This window comes from Tursiops truncatus, chromosome 8 (genome assembly GCF_011762595.2).
Source record: "Tursiops truncatus isolate mTurTru1 chromosome 8, mTurTru1.mat.Y, whole genome shotgun sequence".
Lineage (NCBI taxonomy): Eukaryota > Metazoa > Chordata > Mammalia > Artiodactyla > Delphinidae > Tursiops > Tursiops truncatus.
Genome location: NC_047041.1, coordinates 48,798,475 through 48,824,119, shown reverse-complemented (window position 1 = coordinate 48,824,119; position 25,645 = coordinate 48,798,475). Strand labels below are relative to the sequence as shown.

Below are 25,645 nucleotides of genomic sequence, written 5' to 3'. Positions count from 1 at the left end.
TATGCCACATATATCTGTATTTCACCCACATTTTGCCTTGCACAATTATCTAAAGCTAAATAATTCTGCTCTCGATGCCCACTAATTAGTAAAATAGCTGTCTGTGGCTCCAGCTTGTTTAACTCTTTATTAAAAAGGCCCGAAGAGAAAAGAACTAACATTTGTATGCCTTCTATGTGTTAGGTACCCATATATATTATTTAACATTCTCACTGTCTCATTCCATGATCATTCCCATCAGTGCTAATATATCCTGCTTTAAAAACAAAACTCTTTTTTTTTTTTTTTTTTTTTTTTTGGGGTACGCGGGCCTCTCACTGCTGTGGCCTCTCCCGTTGCGGAGCACAGGCTCCGGACGCGCAGGCTCAGCGGCCGTGGCTCACGGGCCCAGCCGCTCCACGGCATGTGGAATCTTCCTGGACCGGGGCACGAACCCGTGTCCCCTGCATCAGCAGATGGACTCTCAACCACTGTGCCACCAGGGAAGCCCCCAAAACTCTTTTTTGACTTCATATTCCTCTCAACACCCCTTATCAGCAAAAACTCCTTAAAAGATTTATATTATAGCCACTGTTCATCTCTCTTCTGATTCTCCTGAACCCAAGCAAGGCATTTTCTCATCCCTGTCATTCTGATAAAATAACTCTTTCAGCATCATCCATGACCTTCACCCTTGCTAACTCCACGGTCATCTCTTAGTCCTTGCCTCTCTTAATATATTAGCAGCATTTGACACAGGTGATTGCATCCTCCTGGAAATACTTTCTTCACTAGGCTTTCAGAATACCACTCTGTGTTCTTCCTGTTTCACTGGTCATGTGTTCTATCCCTTGCTGGTTCTTTCTTATCCCTGACTAAGTGTTGGGAGTACTCCAGGGTTCAGTCCTCAGTCCTCTTTTCCACTTACATTCACTTCTTTGGTGACATCAAACAGTTTTCTGACTTTCAGTACCATCATTGTGGTATCAGCTCCCAAATTTCTACCTCCAGCCTGATCTTCCCAAATTTCAGAAACATATATATAGCTGCCAACTCAATATCTCTATTTGGATATCGAATAGACATCTCAAACTGGACAGGTCCTAAACCAAACTCCTGGTTCACCCTGCCCGCCATAACTACTCCTCCAACAGTGTTTTCCTTATAAATGTCAGTAAAACACTACCAGTTGCTCAAGCCAAAAACTTCAGTGTCATCCTTGGCTCCTCTTTCTCTACATCTAAACCATGAGCAATGGGAATTCCCTGGTGGTCCAGCAATTAGGACTCAGTGTTTTCACTGCCGAGGGCCCGGGTTCAATCCCTGGTCAGGGAACTAAGATCCCACAAACTGCTGTGCAGGGCAGCCAAAAAAATAAATAAACCATGAGCAAGACCTGTAGGCTCTATCTTTAAAATATATACAGAATCCATGTTTGAGGGCATTAAAAATTATTTAAAACTTTTTAGATATGATTATAATATTGTTGTCTTTTAAATTCTTTTAGTGATACATTCTGAAGTATTTTTAGATGAAATTACATGATATGTGGGCCTTGCTGCAAAACTACAGAATGGAGAAAATGGGAATATAGAAGAAACAAGATTGATCATGAGTTGGTAATTGTTGAAGGTGAGTGATGTGTACATGGAGGTTCATTATATCAATACTAGTCTACTATGTTTTACCTATGTTTGACATTTTCTATAATAAAAAGTTAAATAGTTCTCATCACACACAAAAAATTGTTTCTGTGTGTGGTGATGGATGTTAACTAGCATTATTGTGGCAATCATTTTGCAATATATACATATGTCAAATCATTATGTTGCACACCTGAAACTAATACAATGTTATATGTCAATTATAGCTCAATTTTTTAAAAATATGAGTAGCTCTATTTTTTAGTATTTTATTTTTAATTTTTTTTAATTTATTTTTTTTAATTTATTTTATTTTTGGCTGTGCTGGGTCTTCAGTGCTGCGCACGGGCGTTGCAGTGAGCGGGGGATGCTCTTCGTTGAGTGCACGGGGCTTCTCATTGCAGTGGCTTCTCTTGTTGCGGAGCACGGGCTCTAGGCGTACAGGCTTCAGCAGTTGTGGCATGTGGGCTCGGTAGTTGTGTCTTGCAGGCTCTAGAGCACAGGCTCAGTAGTTGTGGTACACTGGCTTAGTTGCTTCGCGGCGTGTGGGATCTTCCCAGACCAGGGCTCGAACCCATGTCCCCTGCATTGGCAGGTGGATTCTTAACCACTGCGCCACCAGGGAAGCCCCAGCTCAATTTAAAAAAATTTAAAAAGGTAAATAAAATAGAGCCAGAATAGGAGCACTTCCCACAATCTCCACACCTACTCCCATGTCCCAAGTCACTTTCTTTCACCTGGATTATAGCAGTGATCTCCTTAAATAGTCTCCCTGGTACTGCCTTTGCCTGTTTATAATCTACCCTCAACAGGGCATCAGGGTGATCTTGTTAAAATGTAAGTAAAGTCACTCCTCTACTCAAAACCCTCCAAAGGCTCCAGCTCACTCTAAGTCTAAAAACCAAAGTCTTTGCAGTGGACTCCAAGGTGCAATGATCCATGCCACCACTCCCCTCAAACCTTTGCCCCTCACTTTTTCATTTTGTTTTAGCCTTGTTGGCATCCCTTTGCCTTGAGGCCTTTGTACATTCTGTTCCCTCTGCCTAGAACACTTTTCACCAAAATGCATACACCATTCACTCTGTCACTTCTTTCAGGTCTACTATTAAATGACATATTATCAATGAGGGCCTCCCTTAACCACCTTATATGATGTATCAATACTCTACCATCACTGCTTCTCTCCTTGCCCAGGTTCATATTTTCTACCCCTCCCATGCTAAATCAATTCCATGAAATTAAGTTGTGTTTGTTTTGTTTTTTTAAACTTTGTTCACTGCTATAGTTTCTGTGACTAGAACACTACTTGGGACATACTAGGTGCTTGATAAATAAATGAATACCAATGTTGAGACCCTCATTTTATAATGAGGAAACTGAGATAAGAAGAGGTTAAATAACTTGCCTAGAATGCTTTCCATGTTCAAAGCAGGGTCTTAATCTTTGTCTTCTATACCAGTGCGCTTTTTTTTTTTTTGGGGGGGGCACACAGCATTCAGGGTCTTAGTTCCCTGACCAGGGATCAAACCCGTGCCCCCTGCAGTGTAAGCACAGAGTCTTAACCACTGGACCACCAGGGAAGTCCCTACCTGTGCAGTTTCTACTCCAAAAGTGCTGAAAGTATTTCACAAGTTTACAATCAGGATTAAATGTAAATATGAACATCAGTAAACTTTATAGAATTTTAGGCCACATGCAAGTTGTTAGTTCTTGTGGTTTCATCTTTAAGATCAAAGTCAGAAAGACTAGCCTGTTTCCTCAAGCTTATTTTTATCTAGATGTGAAAATACAACTATTCTCTGGGAAGCCTGAATAAATTCCAAGTATTAAAATTTAGATAGTCTGTCTTATGTTACTAATATGTGGTTTCCTGCAAGTAATGGAAATAAGATATTTTGATTCTTGAAATCTTCAGAGGTGAGCACCTGGCCAAAAGCACAGCCACATGATTGTGGTTTAAAAATAGCTCCAGGTTTCATCTCTCAGCTGCAGATGTGTTTGGGAGTATATAGATAGCATATAGCAGGTATATTCTGCCAGTCAGAAGATGTGAAATAATGGAGTAAATTAATGACAGTGATTCTCAAGTTTTTTCAAAACACTGATTTCCAATTTGCCAAAGAATTATATATCTGAATCATTACATTGCCCAAATGAGAAACACAGTGACCTAAACATTTAGATATTTGGGGAATAAACCACATTTATAATTTTCTTCCAGTGATCTGTACTGATTTGTATATGAATAAGCATTTAAAAATTCTATTCGAGTTTGCAATTTGTTCCATTTAACTAATGGAAAAAACCAATGCACAAGTTGAAATAAACTTGTCAAAATTCCCTTAATGGCAAAAAACCCCCCACAACAACAGAATGAAAACACTTAAGAGTCAAAGTTTCTCCTCCAACTGGTGGTATTTGCCTCCCAGTCTTTGCTGCTTACGACTAACTAGGTCATATTAGAATCATATGAAATTGCCAATATCTGACTGATTTTGACCTAAAAAACACAATTTCACATGGTTCAAATTAATATTAATAATAGAACACTTAAAAGCACAGGATATATAAATTCAGAAGAGAAATTCCTGCAAATACATCTTTTTAATAAACATGTTAAAAGAGCAAAATTGAGTCTCATACCAACTGCTGAGAAGCTATCATTGGACAAAAACAAAATTATAGTAAGTGATTTTGCAAAGCCCAATATTTATGAATGTGAAAATGTTAATGTCAAATAAGGTTACAGAGTGCCTATGCTCAGTTAACTGAAGAACACCATGCCAGGGAGCCCAAAGTCATAGTGCGATTCCTTTTTATCCTGTTAACTCTACCATGCTCCATGACCCACTGTACTCAGTCTTAATCCAGGACATTTGTCTCTCAAATGCATATCGCAAGGCAGAGTGAGAGGCAAGAGGTGAAATGGGGATGAGTTTCAAGAAAAGGTGCAAATCCGTGACTCCTGCAGTGGAGGTGAGAGACATCTAAAAGCAGATTCCTGCACCTACCCTATAGTATATGGTCAATAAATGGCGAATGAATGAATGGGTGAATGAGTGCCTTATTAGTAATGCATAAGTAGTCTGATTCCTAATTATGAAGGATAATATTTTAAATGATATCTCTAAAAAAATAGAACCATATAATGTGTTTTAGCTGGAAGGTATCTTAAAGATATCCAATCTAGTGCCCATATTTTACAGTTGGGAAAATAAAGGCTTGAAATTAAATGATTACCCTGAAGTCACACAGCTTCTCAGTATCAGCTGGGACTAGAATTTGACTCATGCTTCTCAGTGTAATACTCCTTCCAATATATGATAGGATAAAACATTTTTCTCACCATTAGAAATAACTAGCATATAATTTTCACATCCTGAATATAGCAGAGGAATCTTATTTACTGTTATAATTGGAGGAGGCCTTACTCAATGTAGCCCCGTATTTTATAAGAAAGAAATCCATGGTGCAAAATGTTAAACAATTTGTCTAAGGTTAGCCATTTAGAGAATCGACATTCAAACTCAAGCCTCCAGATCCCCAAATCCAGATCACATTTCATGCTGAAGGACATTAGTGTACTTAAAGCTTGTATGCTTTTTACATAGTTTGATGGCATATGATTGTCCAAATGTGGGCAACAGGAAATGTTTATTTATTTACAAGTACATGGGAAAGCAATTTCTATTCACCTTTTTAAAAAATTCTGTTACAAATAAAAAGTTGTTAATACATTCATCCTTTGCACACAAAATACATTCTTTTTACTTTTACTCTCAGTATGAATTATTTCTTAATAACAACCGAGGCTACAATGGACAGTCAAGTGGTTTGGCAATTTGACAATGTTTTTTCAAGAAGGAAAACCCAAACTTTAAAAGACAGTCGATATATGTAAAGGAAATTGTATATTAAAAGTGCTCCTAGGGCTTCCCTGGTGGCGCAGTGGTTGAGAGTCCACCTGCCGATGCAGGGGACACGGGTTCGTGCCCCGGTCTGGGAAGATCCCACATGCCACGGAGCAGCTGGGCCCGTGAGCCATGGCCGCTGAGCCTGCGCGTCCGGAGCCTGTGCTCTGCAATGGGAGAGGCCACGGCAGTGAGAGGCCCGCGTACCGCCAAAAAAAAAAAAAAAAAAAAAAAAGTGCTCCTTCATTGAATCCTAGAAGATTGAGTGCTGCTCTCCAGCATGATTTGTAGCCGCCCTTTCAAAAAATGTGGAGGACTTGGAAATTCTCTAGTGATAACAATTCAATTTCTACAAGACTGAAGCAGTCTTCATGAAATTGACTATCTAAATGATAGGCTCATAGAAAAATTCTTATAGCCATATTAGGGTGTTAGCCATTATTCAAGAATCTCCTAATTGACCAGTTGATCTAAGATTATAAGTTGCATTCTCTAAGTAGGATTTTAAGAGGCCCTGCTTAAATGAACCCAAGTGACTTTGATTTGCTAGACTAATTAAAAGATGTGAAAACATATGCCCACACAGAAAACTTGTACACAGATATTTATAGCAGCATTATTTATAATAGCCAAAAAGTGAAAATAACCCAAATGTCCATCAACTGATGAATGGACAGGTAACATCTGGTACATATATACATACAATGGAATATTATTTAGCCATAAAAAGAATGTATTGATTCATGCTATAACATGAAACATGGTATAACATGAAACTTGAAAACATTATGCAAAGTGAAAGAAGCCAGACACAAAAGAGCACATATTATATGATTCTTTTTATATGAAATGTCCAGGATAGGCAAATCTATAATGAGAAAATAGATTAGTGGTTGCTAGATGATGGTGGGGAAGCAGGGAGAGTGATTGCCAATGGGTACAGAATTTCATTGGGAGATGATGAAAATGTTCTGGAGTTAGATAATGGTGATGGTTGCACAACTTTGTAAAAATACTAAAAAAAACCACTGAATTATACACTTTAAAGGGGTGAATTGAATGGTGTATGAATTATATCTTAATTTTAAAAAGAGAAATGCAACTTCATTTTAAAATATTTTGCTCAGATTCCTGCTCCCTCATCCCCCTTTTTAATGTTGAGTGACGTTTTCACACAATCACCTTTCTATACAATGTTTTCAGCTAATTGCACTCAGGTCATCATCAGCTTATATTTCTAACAGGCATTTTATTAAAAAAATACATGAACACATAAGACATGATACAGCAGCCTGTTAATATCTGCATATTAACATTTAAAATCAAGTATTTTGCTTGTGTTGAAATAGATTTTATATTCAGATGTATTCAGATATTACTGAGAGCCTATGCTTGAAACCAACAACCAATTAAGAGTTGAGTTCATATGATTCCATGATGAACATGTTTGTGAAAACTATGTTTACATTTTGATCAAAAGAGATAGGAAAAGGGAAATCAGGGATTCTCTAAGTCTTCATAAAACAGCTTCTCTAAATATTTTAACTAGCTGCTGAGAAGACCTCCAGAATTATATATTTTGTATTTTATTTCATCCCTATACTAAAAGTCATGCATTAAAATGTATGCAACAATATATATGGGCACACTTTTTCCCTTTAGATGATCTAAAAAAAACTCAACCCTTTATTATCTGAAATTTTTTTTATCTGAAATTTTAAGCAAAGGTTTTTGTTTTTTTTTTTTTTTGCTGAAAATAGCAATTTTACTCACACACTTACATTTATGTAAGTGTATTTAAGTAGCTCCCTTACATATCAACAAAGAAGCCCCAACCTTCTGGTATGTCTAGAGGACACTTCAGTGAGCAGAAATTAGGAGTCAGCATTCCAGTCATTTGAAATTTTCTACAACAGGAACATGAAAGCCCCAACATACCTTAAAGGGATAAAAGGGTTCACACACAAAAAATTTTTTTAATAAATCAATTGACATTCATTGTCAGGGAGCCTACAAGAAAGTTCTACTAACATTCTGCAACTGTATAGGACAAGAGAATATATATTCTTAATGATTACTTTCCAGAAAGCAGTATGTTTAGCAGCTGTTTTTCAGAGGGCTTATCAAGTTTTGCTGTTGTTATTTAATCCAGGCATGACTGTGTAACCTTAAACAAAAGCTCTGTACCATTCAACCAACTAGTGACAAATTATCCTAGCAGACCGGATTCGTATCTTTTGATATTCTGTGCAGGAATTTTTGCTTTATTAGGCATTTGGTATTCCAATTTTTATTTCAGAACTTAGTGCACATGTAGAAAGGGAAAGAAACCCTGCTAAATTTAGGTGTTGGTAATTACGTCCATCAAATAATGTCATGTATGAAATTACATCCTAAAAGCAGTTGACAAAACTGGGATTCATGACTCCATTTTTACCAAGAGGAGAAAACAAGAGCCACATAACCAGAATAATTCTTCAGAAGCATACTTGGTTATCAATTATATGTTAACTAAAGAAGAAAATACATGGATAACTGAAGAGTTAATCAACAGTAAGATTGTGATCTAAATCTGATATCAATAAGAAGCTAAGAATTTATAAATACCTATCCTGACATTCCCCAAGGGAATAATAATTATCACCTTAATGAGATTTTTCTGTCAATTAAAAAAAAATTGAGGCAGAAAGGCTATAATAAATGGCAAACATGGCCCTTTAAAAAGAAAACAGGATGAACGCATTTATCTTCTAATGGAGAATGGGATCAAGAAGAGAGAGGTTCAAATTGCACTGTGAGGTATCTCGGTAATAAGGTTAAGTTTCCTGATAATGAGTTTACGACCCTGGAATTGCCCACTGGGTAGAGAGAGAGAATACCTTTCTTGAAGTAGGTAAAGAAGTGGAGTCTCTTGGGTAACAGTTATGCCCTAAGGCAGAAGAATGGACCAAATGAGTGATTTTCTTTTAAGGCCCTTTCAGAAATGGAGTTTTTTTTTTTAAGTCAGGAGGATTCCTTGTTTTGTTCTAAGGATCTATAGTTGTATCAGACCATCCAAAGTCTGCTCTTAATCAAGGAGAAAACTAATATTTGAGTGTTTACTGTTTACCAAGCATTTTCAATTTATCTAATTTTTACAATAATTCTGACAGGTATTATTACTATTAGTCTATCTTGTGGAGGAGGAAACTGCAAGAGATTGTGCTTTGCATAATGTTATAGCTAATTCATGGGAATATTAGGACCCCTAACACCTAGCCTAGTGTTCCCCCCTTCTAAATACCTCCCTACATCACTCCCTGAAGTGTCAAAGTCACAACCCGCCAAGGGAACTAGAACACAATACCTCTGAAAATTCTGCTTTAACTCAGTGGGAAAGTAAAATTTTGACTCTTGCATGTCACAAAGTCAGTTAAAGAAGAGGGTAGCTTTTGTGCTCTGACTTCTTAACCAAAGGAGTCAAAGAAATTCTCACCAAAACTGAAGTGTTTCTCACCATACTGATGCAAGACCAATGACTTTTTTAGAAAGACCAATGAAGAGCCATCTACCAGCCTTCCAAGGTTGCAAGTTACCTTGCAGGTGGAGGAATCACTTGGGTAATGGGCTTTATTAGCAAGTGTTGCTTATAGTTATCTCTGATTTTCAAATCAAAGACCTATATTTTGTTACTTTCTACATAGAGCAATTTGGCCTCCGTTCTTTTAAAATTATTTTCAGATCATGCTTTTTCAAGAGAATCAAATCGACTAACCAAATGTCATTTGAGACTTTTCCAAAATAGATTTTGGGGCCTGCTTTTTGCCAGTGACCATCAGCCCATCTGTGACAGGAGCTGCAAAACTTTACATTGGTAATTTACGGGATTTTAACTGACGATTCCGCTCTGCTAAAGAGGCCTATCCTGAAATCCTGAAGAAATACCAACTACTCACTAACACTGAGCTTGGCCTATGTTTGGCAAGTGACAAATACATAATTTCCATGATTTCATGTAGATTTCAACTTCTACTAAAACAATACCTTTTTAATCTTTAACTCAAGAATCAGTTTGTGATTTCAACAGGATATCAATGAATGGACTTGGAAAGCAATCCCAGCCTAGGGCATAACAGCAAGCCAGTCTCAACCTAATGACATGTAACCACCCTCCTTCCTGGAGAGTAGGATGCACTTTGGGCAGAAGCACAAAGCCTTAAAAAAAAAAAAAAAAAAAAGCTGTGGGTCAGCAGATATTTAACTGAACGTGTTACGAGAAGCAAAGTACTACAACATAGAATTTTAATAGGTCATCTGGGCCACCCCAACAAATGCTGGGATCTTCTCCACATCATCTTTGCCAAGTTCTTATCTAGCCTTTGCTTGACAGAGGCAGCCCCTTCCATGGTAAACCAACTTTTTGAGAAAGTTCTCCCTTACGTGAAGTTCAAATCTGTGGCCCTATGACCTCTATTCAGTGGGCCTCGTTCCACCCCTTTGAACAACAGAGTCTTGCTCTAATGTACTGTGTTCCTCTCTCTTTCCCAAGCTATATTTCCCTAAATCCTTCAAATATTCTTCAGATGTCTTAAATTTTAAACTCCTTCACCATCTTTGTTATGCCTCAGTTTGTTTTTAAACTATGGCTCCCCAGAATGATTGCAATGTTCCCATGGGTTTAGGAAAGGAGATGAAGTATCATCTCCCTTGCTCTAACATTATTAATGAGCTGTTGGAAGGGATGATAATTTCTTAATTCAGTATGCTTTCTCCCCAGTGTGAGAATGTCAGGGAAGCCAGTTTTCCCTCCAAACACAAGTAGGCTCATGTCACAGATATGAAATCCAAAAAGAAGAAAACCAAAAAAACACATCCCTCTCTTATCCCCAAATTAGTGTTCAGCCACACACTGCTTACATGGAGTACATTTTGTCAGAAGGATGAGATAACACATGTTTTTTCACTGCTTTTCATTTTCAAGTTAAGTCTCAAGAGGATTATAGTTGCACTGAAACACATCTGTCGGGGCCATGGTTGAGGAGAATAAGTAACCAGTTGAAGTTAAAAAAAAAAACTCTAGAAAAAAAGGGTAAACCCTAGAAGAGCTCTTCTACAGGCTAATAGGGCAGTAGTCCCTAAAGTACTTATGGTTATGAAATACAGAGTTCTGCAGGATTAAGAAATAGAAAATGTCTATCTTTAAAGCTATTGGTTTGATACATGGGGCAAAAAATTAAATAGTTTTTTCCTTATTATAATATGATCTCATTCACGTAGCTTAGTTTATTATTAAAAAAAAGAAGTTTCCATTTTAGTCAGAGGACCAATTCAAAATCACTTGCAACTGGTGTTTTTTCAGAAAGATGCATTAACTGAAACTTGATGCTAGATCTGGAAGAATTATGGGATAGCTTAAAGGGCAAACGAGGCAAATCATGATCTAACACTGGATGTCACCAGTGTCCTCCAAAGACATAAATTCATAAACAGAAGAAGAAAGAAGAATCCAGCCTTCGGTTAAATTCTGCCTCCCCTCTCCAGCAAGTCTAAATTGTTTACAGGAAACAGCCCTAATCCAAGTGTCGTATTTTGGCCAGTGGTTTTTACCTTTCTTACCAAACTCTAACTCAGAAATTGACACATTGTCAAATCAATCCATTTCACTTTCATTTTTAGTTATTTTCTTTCCTCTTTACTCAGGTAGAGGTGCTAACATGAAATGACTAAAAAAAAACAGAAGGAAAAAATGGCCAGGAAAAACTAATGGCCTATCTAAGTAATCCACAGAAAGGATAACTGGCCCCATATAATCAAATTTAAATGTTAATATAATTCAATAGATCTAACACAAGCACATAAAGGACTAAAAAGCCTTGCATAGGTAAAGGACAAAGCATAAAATCCTTTGAGGATACAGTCTGGACAAAGCCATAATATCATTAATATAAGCAAACTACATGATTTCACAGATTCCCCAAATCTGACTATATGACATGAATACGACGTGTTGTAAATTGAAGAAAAGTTCGCCATATATTTAGTAACATTATTAAAAAAAAGAAAAAGATCACACCCAAATGGAGGCAGACATGGACTCTGGTAGTCTTATGAGTCAGATCAAGCCATACTGAATTATGAGAAAGCAACTCTCTTTTTCATCCACCATTAAATGAGAATTCATTTTTATTTAAGAAGGTTCATCTTAGCAAATATTGCCAAGACAATAAGGACTAGTAGGCAAACCAGTAAGTTTAGGTCCTGGCCTGTGTTAAGATGGCCACATTTAATTAGTGTCCTTTCTCAAGTTCTATTTGATAAATTTCTGTTTAACTGAAAAAGCTCCTCTTGGCACTAAGTCGTTTATTCAACTAATATTTATTAAGCACCTACAATATTGTCAGGGCTTGTTCTCAAACTTGAGATACATCAGTGAACAAGTGTCCATAAGGCCTAATCTAGAATTCATACAACTAAGAGAAAAAAAGAAACAAAGCCCTGCATTCTCATGTGTCCTTGCTGATGTGCCATAGATGGGTGACTGTAAGTACAGAAAGGCTGGGAAGGGTAACAGGGAAGAAAGGGGCCAAGAGCAGAGCTTTCTAATACCCTTCTGAGTTTGGCCAAGAGTAGATAAAGGAGACTGAGCCCTAGGAAATAATCTCAGAATGCAAGAGTGGCCCTACAACCTGTTATTTTACAACTAAATTTGTCCAATCTAACAATGTTCTATTCTCTGAGTTCATAAAGCAACTTTATTTTCAACACACTTATGCTGTGAGACAAAGTTGAGTCATGATATGCTGGGGACTTTGGATTTTTGCCCTAAATGACAGATAGTAAACCTAAACTTAGGGACATTTCCTCAACATTTAAAAAGAGTTCTTCTGCCCACTTTGATGAACTTTTCTGAACACCTTTACTTGCTGGCTTGGTGGGGAAAATGGGGAGGGAAAGGCAACCATGATAAATTATTTTGTTTGGTGTTTATTAAAATGATTTTTCTTTCCTATAGAGATACGTTCTAAAATAAAAGCATTTCAAACTTCTGGGATCTCTTTCTCTTACCCATAGGATCAGGACAAGCGTGGTGAGGCCAACCATAAGTATCAGTCCCTTAAACAATATGTACAGTCCCCATGTGCAGATAGGTTGCTCTGAAACCTACTAAGGAAATGCTAGAAAGGCTTCACCAATATTGTGTCTCCACATGACTCATTGCTTTAAAACTCAGTAGCTTTCACACATCAATATATCAGGACCAAGACTGCCACCATCTACAGCAACAGTGGAATTATGTATCATATCCTTATCCCATTACTCATCCCTCAATTATACTAAGCAGCAAGCTACAGAAACATCTGACAGCATCAACAGCAAATAGGTTTAATTATTTTCCCAATTTGCATTTATATCAGTGAACAAATTGGAAGGTATCAAAGTATGGCACTGAAGAAACAGTAACACATATTCAGCAGCATGGCTTCCATTTTGAGTTCTGTTTTTAAATTGGCTAAGTAAAGGCATATATACCTCCATTTGAATTGGAGATTTGCAGTAACACATGTATATAAGGAAGGGAGGGAAGGAGGGGGATAAGGAGGAGAGGAGGTAAAAAGGGAAGACCAGGAAAGAGAGAGAGGAAAAGAAAAAGAAACAGGAAAGAATGAATGGTCATGAGTCAGAGAGTAATATTACTACAAGGAGATGACAAATGACTACTCAATCTGCTTCTAGAAGCAGAATTTTTCTAAGGTTATCATTGCAGATACAAAAATTGTGAGACTTTTCATCTGTTGCTATTCTCACTTACCGTACTAAAAACTTCTACAAAATCCTAAGCCTTGGTCTGTCCAAGATGGATAGTACCAGGAAGTAAAAGATGTGACCTGCTATCAAGGACTGTGCTCTGCTTGGAACTCTGCACGGCAGTCCATTAATCCACAGTATTTTGGTCAGATCGGGTCTGTTTTCTCACACTACTCATAATGTTTTAGAGCTAATCTTTTATATTAGGGTATCTACCATTCTCTCTTTTTTTTTTTCCATTTTTCAAACTTTTTCATTTACTTAAAGGGCAGGAAAGATGGGAGAATTGAAGAAGAAAGTGGTAGAGATTTAGAGGGGAACAGGAAAGGAAAGTATTCTCTTTCCCAACAAATCTACCCTAGAAAAGGTGATAATGAGACTTTGAGAAAGACAGCTGATTAATGGACTTCCCTTTTTTCTTTTTTTGTTTTGTTTTGTTTCGTTTTTATTTCTATGAAATGTATTTAAGGACATCAATGTACTAAAATGTTTGGTCTGTGAAAGAGTGGAATCATTAGCACCAAAAGGAGTCATGGAGCTTGTATACATTAATAAAACAATGATTGCTACTGTTGTCACGGGTAAAGGTTTCGTTTCATTTTTACATCCCAAAGTTCTTGAAAGTGCCCATGGAAAAGAGAAATAACACTTTTCAAAATCTCCATGGAGCTATCAACACGCACCAGAGACAGGACTTGGCGTTCCCAGTTTTGGTTTACCTGGTAGACAAGAAAACCAGGGCCCCCAGAAGCCCTAAAGAGCAGCCCCCACATGCACCCACTGACGTGCAGGAGGGATCCCTACAGTACGTCTCCCCCTGGACTGTGTTCAGGAATGCGTTTTACTTGCTTTTTTAAAAAAAACAAAAGCAACATGCTCTGCAGATCATGGAGCGCCTAGTGCAATTTTCTCCTTGATCCGACTCCAGACTGCAAAAGGGTGAAACCATTATATGTTCTGCTAATGCTGGCCTGTGGACGAGGCCCTTGGCCTGCCATGCTTTGTAAGCTCAGGAGCCCACAGGAGTCAGAAGGTCCTAGAGCGGGACCCATAGTCATCGCCAGATCTCCCCAGCAATTGGTGGCCCATCAGGGCAACTGCTGATTCCTTTTTTTGCTTCTCCTTGCCTCAGCCTTTAGTTGAAATTACAACAAGTCAAATAGCTGATACTTTTCCCTTCTCCAGGTAAGGGTGAGGATACATTGTTCACAAGTGTGTTCTGCCTGGCTTCACTGATGAGGCGGCACGCCAAGTCAAGGAAGAGTTTCTCCACGTTATCGGATTCCTTGGCTGAGGTCTCCAGGTAATACATGTCCTGAGCTTCTGAGAATTCTTCAGCTCTCTGCTGGGAGACCTCTCTCCTTTCAGCCAGATCAATCTTGTTGCCTAAAATAGTGGTAAAATCAAAGAGGAAATCGTCATTTGACTTTTTTGCAAGTTTGGAAACATCAAAATTCAACTCCGTATCTGAAGTCACCCAGAGAGATGGGCAAGTAAAGCAAAACAAATGTGACTGTGATTCCTGGATTGTTTATTTTAAAATACCAGTGCCATTTGTAATGGCAAAGAACTGGAAACAACCCAAAAGCCCATCAGTTGGGCACTGGCTGAATAAACTATGTCACATCCATAGTTATTTGGAGCTACTTAGCACCATAAAAAGCAATGAGGAATATCTCTGTAGGCTGCCATGGAATGAGACATTAGGATATATTGTTAAGCAAATAAAGCAAAGTTGAAAAAAGTGTATATAATATACAATTCTCTAAGAAAAATGGATGAAAAAATACACTTTATTCTTATTTTTTTAATGGGAGACTAAAACAAAATTTTAATTTTAAAGATAATGGTTACCTATGAAAGGAACAAGCTTGAGGGATGAAAACCAGCCCTTTCTAAATATACTTCATTTTATAGATTTGACTTCAGAATCTTATCAATGTTTTACACGATTACACAATTAATATGAAATTAAATTTAAAAAGCAATTCCTAAAGTTGAAAGCAAAATTAAACAAATGAACCTGTTTATCATGAAGTGGCATAACCACACAAAGAGGAACTATTTCAGGTGAGTTGAAGATAATTTAACCAGTAATTTAACCATGTATCCCCAGTGGCACATACCCTAAGGACAAAAAGAATTGAAGGAAAAAATCTTGAACTGTCCAGTAATTATCTTGTCGGTGGTAGTGTTGGCATCATTTATCTGGGGCTACTATACCTGTTTTAAGGGATAAAGCAAATGAGTAATTATGCCAGTGGCATTAGGACAGGGATTTTTAGCATGGGAGAAAGGAAATACGGATATAAGATTAATGAGGTTAAGTAAAATTTCTGTAGTCCTGAATTACAAATGGAAGTATCAGTGTGAATAATTCATGGTGTTATTTTATCTTTAAAAAATTTTCAACTTCTGTTTTGGAAATCTGACAAAGGTGATATGCCAACTGTGTTACTTCCCAACATTGCTCATGGTAAAAGTGACCCTTGATTGATAAATTCCATCGGGCCTGGGAATTCTATGTATGAATTATAAATACCTAATGGAAAGCCTTAACTTTAGGCTTCCCTGAGTGTGATGATTCTTCATCTGAAGAGACCCTGAAAGTTAGGCCTGTCGGGTTGTTACAAGAGCGATGGGCTCCTATGGGGCATTGAGGCTTCTAGCCAGGGCAGATCCTGCACTTGCCTGAAGTGAGCCTTTTCCCTTCACATCTGAACTGTCCCGGGAGGTCCTGGACAGCTCTGTGGACTGCTATGAGGGCTGCTTCCACTGAAGAGGAATGCTTGATGCTGGCTTACTACTAAGCTGTGTTTCCTGTCCTGTATCCTTCTAAGTGACTGTGATACCATGTGGTCTATGGTAGTCTCGTCAATCAAAACGTTTCACAGAGCCTAATGAGAAAACCCCCTGTGGATGCCACAGAATTCACCATATACGCACACACACACCAGCTCTGTCCACTGAAAAGCCTAAAAGCCATCACCTAGTAAAGACGATTCCTATCACCTTGGTTGTAGCCTCTAAATACAACTTCCCATTGAAAAGAAACAGCGCTTCCTGAAGAAATGCCTAATTCCAAGTCTGGGGTAGGAAATGCACTGGATGTGCCTCGAACACTTGTCATCCCAGAAATAAAGAAAATTATCAAAGATTCCTGAGTCATGTCAAAAGGACTCAGGAGCCCAGTTGAAGAAGCTCCCACTGTCAAAGTTGGAACAACTGAAGCATCAATAATAATAATTGCAAGGGGCTAGAATACATCAAATATATTTAAATCTATAGCAATATTCAAAATATAAACAAACTTCAACAGTTGCTTTTGGAAGACTAGGGAACCAACTCATTACTTTGGAAAGTAATAAATGGAAAAGAAAGAATCAAGCATTTTTCTTGACTGTCCTATGAGAACAGTACCTTGGAATACCAACTATAAAGTATTATCTGCTAAAACGAAAAACAAAACCTAAATCTGACCAGGCTCTAGATTTACCTACATATCTGCCACAAATTTAGGTGATAGAGGAACATATCAAATGATACCACCAGGGTGAAATAACAAAATTCAGACTTGAAAACTCCACAGGACAAACAAATGCTTTAACAAATAAATTCCCAGGGAGCAAAAATGGAGGGATAAGCTATAGCTAAAAGGAGAATCAAAAGACATAAAAATTAATTACAACATACAGACCTTATTTGGATCTTGATTTGAATAAATTTCTGATGGATGAGTCAATCAAGGACTCATTAATATTTTTTAGGTGTGAAAATGGCATTGTGGTTAGGTTCTCTTTTTTAAAAAATTTTATATCTTTTATAGAGATACACACTGAAATAATATAAATTGAATTAATATGACATCTGGGATTTGCTTCAAAATAATCTGAAGGGGAAGGCAGATAGAAGAGATGGGGAAAAGATAAAATAAGATGGGCTATGAGTTGTTAATTGTCAAATCTGAGAAATGGGTATATGGGTGTTCATTATACTGTTTTCTCTATTTTGCTTATATTTAAAATTTTCCATAATAAAAAAAATTTTTAAAGCCAGTGCTGGAGCCGCATAGCACAGGGAGATCACCCCTCTTTGTGACCACCTAGAGGGGTGGGATACGGAGGGTGGGAGGGAGACACAAGAGCGAGGAGATATGGGGATATATGTATATGTATAGCTGATTCACTTTGTTATAAAGCAGAAACTAACACACCATTGTAAACCAATTGTACTCCAATAAAGATGTTAAAAAAAAAAAAAAAGGCCAGTGCTGGGACTTTCCTGGTGGTCCAGTGGTTAAGAATCTGCCTTCCAATGCAGGGGAAGCAGGTTCAATCCCTGGTTGGGGAACTAAGATCCCACATGCCACGGGGCAACTAAGCCCTTGTGTTGCAACTACTGAGCCCATGTACCATAACTACAGAGCCCACGTGCTCTGGAGCCCACACACAGCTAGAGAGAAGCCCACACACCGAAACGAAAGATCCTGCATGCTAAGATCCGATGCAGCCATAAATAAATAAATAAACTTTTTTAAAAATAAAAAATAAATAAAAAGGTAGTGCCGGGCGTCCCTGGTGGCGCAGTGCTTGAGAGTCCGCCTGCCGATGCGGGGGACACGGGTTCGTGTCCTGGTCCGGGAAGATCCCACATGCCGCGGAGCGTCTGGGCCCGTGAGCCATGGCCGCTGAGCCTGCGCGTCTGGAGCCTGTGCTCCACAACAGGACAGGCCACAGCAGTGAGAAGCCCGTGTACCGCGGAAAAAAAAATAAAAATAAAAAGGTAGTGCCTCTTTCATACTGAGCTGACTGATCATGTCCCCTCATACATTCATTTAACTTCCTTTATATAGAATCCCAAGTAGTAATGCTTTGACTCATGTTCTCAAGGACTTTATGTCCGAAGTGGAGGTCTTTCAAGCTCTTCACAGCAAAGGTTCTCCATTGTGCAGGAGGGTTTTCAGGACCGAGCATGGAGCATTAGCTCATAGAGAGGCAGATACTTAACCCAGCAGCCTGAAGGAAAAGTCCAGCAATCTGTTACAAGGCAGCACGTTACAGCTGGATAAACACAGGCTTTGAAGTCAGTCTTACATGCTGAGTGACCTTGGGGAAAGAACTTCACCTGTCTGAGCCTTGCTTTCCTCATCTGTAAATTTGGGATCATGACACATAATATTCCTAATATGATTCCTGGCACATATACACTAGCTATAACGCTTTCTATAAAGTGTTTAACTTACTGTTAACCATGATTTTTAACTTAATGTTTCTGAGGTTCTCTACTGGATTTCCAAAATTCAGGTCTTTCTAGAATATACAACAATGTTCCTTCTTAGGAAGAAAACTTTTTCTTTTTTTTTTTTTGGCCACACAGCACAGCATGCAGGATCTTAGTTCCCTGACCAGGGATCAAAACTGTGCCCCCTGCAGTGGAAGCTCAGAGTCCCAACCACTGGACTGACAGGGAATTCTCAGGAAGAAAACATTTTAACAACCAAATATTATTAACATTTTTCCATCACCAGTAGAGGATTTTTAACAATCTAATCTGTTTCGCCGCAATTTCATTTTTAATGGGTGCATTTGTCACCACAAAAAAAAACCATGGGTTATTTTCTGCTTTCCCCCCATACTAAATAGAGGTTCTACCCTCCTACAAGAGGAAACAAACTGCAGAATTTCCCTTATTCTTTCTGAAAATTAGAATTTTTCAAATCAGTATAAATGTAAGAAGGGAAAAAATTAACCAAAGTCCATTTTTTTAGGCAAAAAATAATTGCTTCAATAATGAATTCCTTATCAATGTAGATATATTTTACTTCTAGACCAGCAGTTTCCATGGCCTAGATTTTTTTGTAATGTTTAGCAGCCCACATAACTTTCATGGCAATCCACCTTCTTCCCTAGAGCCTGCACTGATAGGAAAATCAATCAGCAACATTTTCTACTTTACTTTTCTAAACCATCACCATGGGATAGGATCTATTTCATTTTCTCTTCAATTTCATTTAGAAGAACTGAATGTTGACCACATGAATTATACAGCTGTAGACTATATTCTCGGAAGGTACCAAGGCATGTGGCCTTATGTGACTCTAAATTCTCTGATGCTCACAAATCAATGTCCCTCCTCATTAGTCCTTACTTACCCACTAGCACAGTGATGACCTTGTTGCTAGCATATTGTTCTATCTCCCGCAGCCACTCAGGAAGGCAACGGAAGGATTCCTCACAGGTTATGTCATAGGTGAGGATCAAGGCATTGGCGCTTCGGTAATAACTCTGGGTGATGGACCGAAATCTCTCTTGACCTGCTGTGTCCCAGATCTGGAGCTGTAAAGGCATAAGAGAAGGATCAGGTTGGTGAAGCAAAAAAGAAAGACAGCACTGCCTTGCTTTAGTTTAGAAACAGAAGCACCTTCACCCAGATAATTTCATGGTTATTTTTTGCCCCAAGAAAAAGGCACCTACAATTTTTTTAAAGATTTGTTGGGTGAGCCTGGTTAAAGATAGGGATTCACTTTGATTTTTGTTTTTTAGTTTGTTAAATTATTTTGAGTTTCCCCTTTATTCTTTTTTTTTTAAGGCATTTAGATTATTTTTGTATAACTTCATTTAAAAGGTAAAATTAGGGTATTTATAATCTACTTAATTTTTATTATAAGCCTATTTCCCATAAGAATTGCTTTTTTTATCTGTAGACTCTTCATTGCTCATATCTTTAATTTTCCATTTTGTTTATTTCCTAAATCAGAAAGTATATTCCTATGTCTTATTAAAGCTTTGCATTCATATAACATATTTCAAACGTTCTCCTTTTGGTCATAAGCAATCCCTTCTATTCTTTATAAAAAATCTTAAAAAAGACAACCAAACTATTGAGCACTTACTTGCCAAGCTCTATTCTAAACACTTTACATAGAATAACTCACTTAACCCTCACAACAACTCTATGAGGTAAGTACTATTCCTATATCCATTTCTTACATGAGGAAACTGAGGCACAGAGAGATTAATTAACTTGCTCAGTGTCTCACAGCCAATATGTCCTAGAGCTGATTCAACCAGGCAGTGTGGTCCCAGAGTCCCTGCTCTTAATCATAATGCATGCCCAATTACAAAAGTCGGGATCCAGGGCAAGCTGTCACTGTGATTGTTGGCATTTCAGTCAGCAACTGGAGAGGGAAAAAAAAAATCCATTCAAATGAATATATTAAGGTATTATCTTTGTTAATGAAAACAGGAACAATGCCATGGCAGGCAAAGAAAATAATTTCTCTCCACCACTTGTAAGCTCTGTGACCTTGGGCAAGTCATTTAATCTCTTTGGGCTTCGGTGGCTTCTTTATAAAAAGAGGTTAATAATATGCAAACTTGCTGAAGTCATTTACCTGATGGTTCTAATAACAAAGAAGGCAAAACACTTCTCACTTCAACCTGAATTTCCCTGCACAGAGCAGACCTCTGAAAGAGAACTCTTCCCCAGAGCGACTGCTGAGTGCAGAACAAATCCGAGACCTTGAAAAATAACACCAACAACAATCTTCCCTTCTAACTGCATCAATTTCACATGTCACAAAATGCCTTCACCCCCATTAACAGAACATCATTTCCTCAAGGGAGACCTTCTGGAACCTTCAGATTAGGCCAGATTCCCCATCCCCACCCCCAAATAATCTCTCCTGCAACCTACCCTGCAATTCTCCCTCACAGCACCTGACACACTTGAATCACTTAGTTACTTGTAATAACTTGTTTCAGAACCGTCTTCCTCACTAGACTGAAAGCTTCATGAGGGGGAAGCTGGGGTCCATTTTACTCTCCCTTATCCCCTATACCAAACCCAGTGTCTGGCAAAGAGTAAATGTTCAAATATTTATTCACGGTCTCATTTCATCCTTACAACAACCCAGTGAGGTAGGCAAGTTTATGCCTCTCTTTCATTAACAGGTTACTCGCAAGGCTGGGACACAGACTCCAGGCCTTCTGACTCCCAGGAGAGGACTCAGTCCATACACCGTGCTGCTTTGCTGCCAGAGACTGATTTAAATGTACATCTGCATCCAAAGAGGATGAGGCAGTTGGTATCACCCTCTGCTCAGACCAGTTTAGCTGAGGAGACTGATGAGTGACCGGTGGTCCCTGCCACCAGTCAGTGGCACACAGGCTCTCCTTTGATTTGGAGTCACAGCTGCCCTTTGATGATGTACATGAAAGCCTGTGTATGCTGAAGGCGACCATACAGATGTTACAGCTTTTGCCAGGACAAAAGCTACTTCTGTTCTCTGCCTCAAACCTAGGGACATGGTTCCCCTCTGCCAGGCTGTGTCTTAGAACAAGAGACTATTATTTTAATGCCGCACGGAGCCTCGAGAAACACTTGTGATTGGATTTAGTACTGCCAATCATTAGAAATCAGTATGTTCTCATGACTGGCACATCTTGAGAACAGCTCTGAGAATGAAAACCACTGAGATATTTTCTAGAATACTGACTGTATGTCTTGGCTGAGATGTAGGCTGTTTTCCCAAAGAGGCTGCCCGTTTCTAGCCCTATGGTTAATTCCTGAGGAGATCCATACTCCACTGCCTTTATTATTCAACTTGGTTTCACTATTCTCTCTGCAATTCATTTGCTCTTTTTCAGCATTTATAGGTCATTAACAGATGCAGAACACTGTGCTAAGCACAGATAGGATGCAAAGATAAATAAAACACAATCCCTGATCTCAAAAAGCTCCTAGTACAGGGAGGATGAATACATAGTTGACTAACCATGGTAACATATGAGATGTTTTATTAAAGAGGGGCCAGCAGGAGAGTGTCTCCTGGTGTTAGTCTTATGTCCATGAATACGTTCTCAATACCACTGCCCTGGGCTTTCTAACCACTCTCACCTCCAGTATGGGGCTGCACCGTTGTCTACTCTTTTCTTTGTACCACCACTTACACCTCTATTGCCTCTGCTACAAGAACGTACTGCAATCGTTGGTTTACTACTATGTCCCCTTGTTAGACTAGGTTCTCTAAGGGTAAGGGCTGCCTTTTATTTAACCTTATACCCCTACTGCCTTCCTAAAACAGGCCATGGTATGTGGTGGACACATTGGAATGATGGCTAACTGAATGAACAAAGGATGGTGGAATCACAAAGGAAGGATGGATTCATTCTGCTTAAATGATTAGCAGAGTATTAAAGAAGATTTCACAGATGAAACGTTTCAGCAAGATGACAGTAAGTTACTAGGGAACAAAGATGCTTTACCTAACACAGTGCCTGGCACAAAGCATCCACCCTAACACAGGATGGCTGGATAAATGAAAGGATGGACAGATGGCTGAGAGAGGAAATACAGATGCATACTTTCAAGACTTTCCTATCTATGCAGTATATACCTGATGAGAGAAAAATCCAGCAAATCTTCTATTATAATTAATCTCCTAAGGTTAAAATGTCATAGACTGAGCTTAGAGTTTTGCTTATTACTCATTAATTTATGATAGGCTAAAAAAATCAGTGGTTAGGAGAAAATTCTATATAAGCTTTAATTATATTTTCTACCCAAGGTCACCTTCATAATACAGACCACTTTAAGAGAAGGGCCTCTTCCTCAACTTTGCCTCTACTGATTGGGCACTAAGACTTAATAGCTATGAGAATCTTTCTATCACCTTTGCTTAGCTGCCTGTGATGTTGGGAGTCATTCTAGAAAGAATGGGACTTGTAGGAGAGGCTGAGGGTGGATGATGAGCAGTCAGGAGAGAAACCGGGGTTCTGGTCCTGCCCTGCCACTCGCCAGGTGGGTGATCCTGCACAAACCACGGGTGGATTCTCTTTCCATTGGTTCTATGGGGCCCTGAGAAAGCCTGCAAACTACTAGTAAAAAGACACTTAACTCTCACCAAGAAGAGGTATTCAGTGAATGTTAAAGAACACCAACAATAATAAGACAACAACTGCTTCCTTAGTGAAGCCTGGGCTGCTCTCCTCACGTGTCCAAGTGTTAATGAGACCCTTGGACTAATGTGGTTGAAGAGGGTCATTTTCTATCTTGATTCTACATATACGGCTAGAAAAAATCCCAGGCAAATTAATTAGGACTGGATTTCGGAGATGAACCAACTCTCACTTCTCAGAGACGAAGGTCCAGAGGCCTAAAGTGATGATGGGAACAGGCACTGTGCTGTGATACAAAGATGAGTAAGATACAAACCTTGTTCTTGGGGAGCCTGTGGTCTCGTGGTAGAGTTAGATGCTATAAAAAGATGGATTTTAGCTGAGTATAATAAGTACTTCAAAATGAGGTTATGGTTCATGGAAAGTGGCATAAATGTAATACCTAAATCTGGGGATTCAGGAAGGAAAAATAAGCCTGTTCTTTAACAATGGGGACCATTTCTTATTCACTGCTATCTATTCCCAGGGCCTGGCATATGGCAGGCATGAACCTTTCTGGTCAAAGGAATGAACTCATACATATATATGTATATAAATGGGAAACCCAAACATCTGGGAATACAATGCCTAAAACAGAAGTTACCTTAACCCAGCTCCTTGGGATGGTACCACCTGCCTCTGCTGGAACAGGAGGGAACTACAAGTGGCTCTTCCTGCCTCCGCCTCTCGAGTGCACACGCCTGGCTCCCTTCTCTCCCCACCCAGCTCCTTCTCACCACCCCAATGCACAGTTTTTCTGACCTTTCCAGTGGGCATTTATGTGGATTCCACACCCTGCTTTTATTTTCCAGAGCCCCCAGCTCTCCATCACTATTGTATTTGGTGTAGATGTCTTTGCAGTAAAAAAAACCAAAAAACCCTTTGAAGAGTCAGGGCTGGAAGAGGCACTAGGAAAGATACTGTCCCCCACTCAGGAGCCTCATCCTAAACACATCTCTGTATGTCTGTGACATGCTGTAAGAGCACCCCGGAGCTTCTCTGCCCTTCCTGAGGCATCTGAAGGTGGGCGTGCAGGTACCTATGGGAGAAGGATGCAAGTGACATGGACTCAAACTTGGGATGCTGAGGTTGGGATCTGGCTGTAACTCTGATGCCAGGGTCCTCACTGTGCTGCTGATGCCAGGGTCACCCCTTCTTTCCATGGGACTCAGCTCTGAAAGATCTGACCATGGAATTTCACTAACTCTGAGGGGCACAGTGCCAAAGATCAGTATCTCTACCCTCCTTCCAAGTAATTTAGTCTTTTTTCTTCTTCTTCTTTTTTGGCCACACCATGCGGCGTGTGAGATCTTAGTTCCCTGACCAGGGATCGAACCCATGCCCCCTGCAGTGGAAGCACAGAGACTTAACCACTGGACCGCCAGGGAAGTCCCCCAAGTAATTACTGCACACTTCTTTCCATCACCTCCCGCTTTCCTTGCTCTGAGATAATGGGCTTACTATGCTTTCATTCTCCCCTGCTCTCAGAGCAGTAGAGACCCCTGTCAGGGAGGCAGTGAGGTGCACTGGCCCACACAAAACTGGTTCAGATCCTGCCTACCTCCCTTGCTAAACTGTGTAGCCCTGGATAAATAAGTCACTCAACCTCTCTGAAAACTATAAAATGAAGACAATTTACCACTTACCTCACAGAGTTTACAAAAAGGATTAAGTTAAATGTAAAAACAGGTAGCAGGGGGATTGATGCATATTAGGCACTCGAAAAATACTACCTCCCTTCTCCTGTTACTGAACTCAGACGCCATAGCTCATACAGGTACCAAACCATCCAGAGGCCACAAAGGGGATGGGGCAGATCATGGACCCTTCCTGGACCCCTCATTTAGTATTTCTCCCTTACTAGGGATAGGGGTAGGGTGGTAGACAGAATAATTCTAATAAATGATTCATACAACAGAATGACCCATAATGAATGTAGGAATCGGGAGGCTCTTTCATGAAGCTGCTATTAAGAAGAAACAGGGAGCTCAGGTCCGTGCTCTGTGATGACCTAGATGGGTGGGATGGGGGTGGGGGAAGGGAGGTCCAAGAAGGAAAGGATATATATATATACACATAGCTGATTCACTTTATTGTACAGCAGAAACTAACACAACATCATAAAGCAATCATACTCCAATTTAAAAAAAAGAAGAAGATATAGCTCTGCATAATGGCCCAACTCAAGAGATCCCCAAAAGAAATTTCTTCCTTTTTTTTTTTTGGCCATGCCACACAGCATGCGGGATCTTAGTCCCCTGACCAGGGATCGAACCCATGCCCCCTGCAGTGGAAGCACGGAGTCTTAACCACTGGACCACCAGGGAAGTCTGACATGACAAGAGACAGGACAAACTTGCCTCAGCTCTTCTCTCTCTGTCTTCCCATT

At 39.2% G+C, this 25,645-nt stretch overlaps 2 protein-coding genes across 4 annotated transcripts in view; one reads left to right on the top strand and one right to left on the bottom strand.

Moving 5' to 3' along the window:
* The window catches only part of DDIAS (DNA damage induced apoptosis suppressor), a 43,626-nt gene extending 33,821 nt beyond the window's left edge, over window positions 1-9,805 (top strand). For both annotated transcript variants that reach the window (XR_004527858.2, XM_033862185.2), the window contains one exon: window positions 1,487-9,805. The gene's annotated coding sequence lies outside the window, so the exon portion shown is untranslated. The remainder of the gene's footprint in view (window positions 1-1,486) is intronic.
* Window positions 9,806-12,871: 3,066 nt separating this feature from the next.
* Window positions 12,872-25,645, bottom strand: part of RAB30 (RAB30, member RAS oncogene family) — an 80,938-nt gene continuing 68,164 nt past the window's right edge. For both annotated transcript variants that reach the window (XM_019948774.2, XM_073808359.1), the window contains exons 4-5: window positions 19,470-19,653; window positions 12,872-14,704 (exon numbers count right to left, since the gene is read on the bottom strand). In XM_019948774.2, coding sequence (XP_019804333.1) covers window positions 14,454-14,704; window positions 19,470-19,653 — 435 coding nt within the window. In that variant the 3' untranslated portion in view covers window positions 12,872-14,453. The remainder of the gene's footprint in view (window positions 14,705-19,469; window positions 19,654-25,645) is intronic.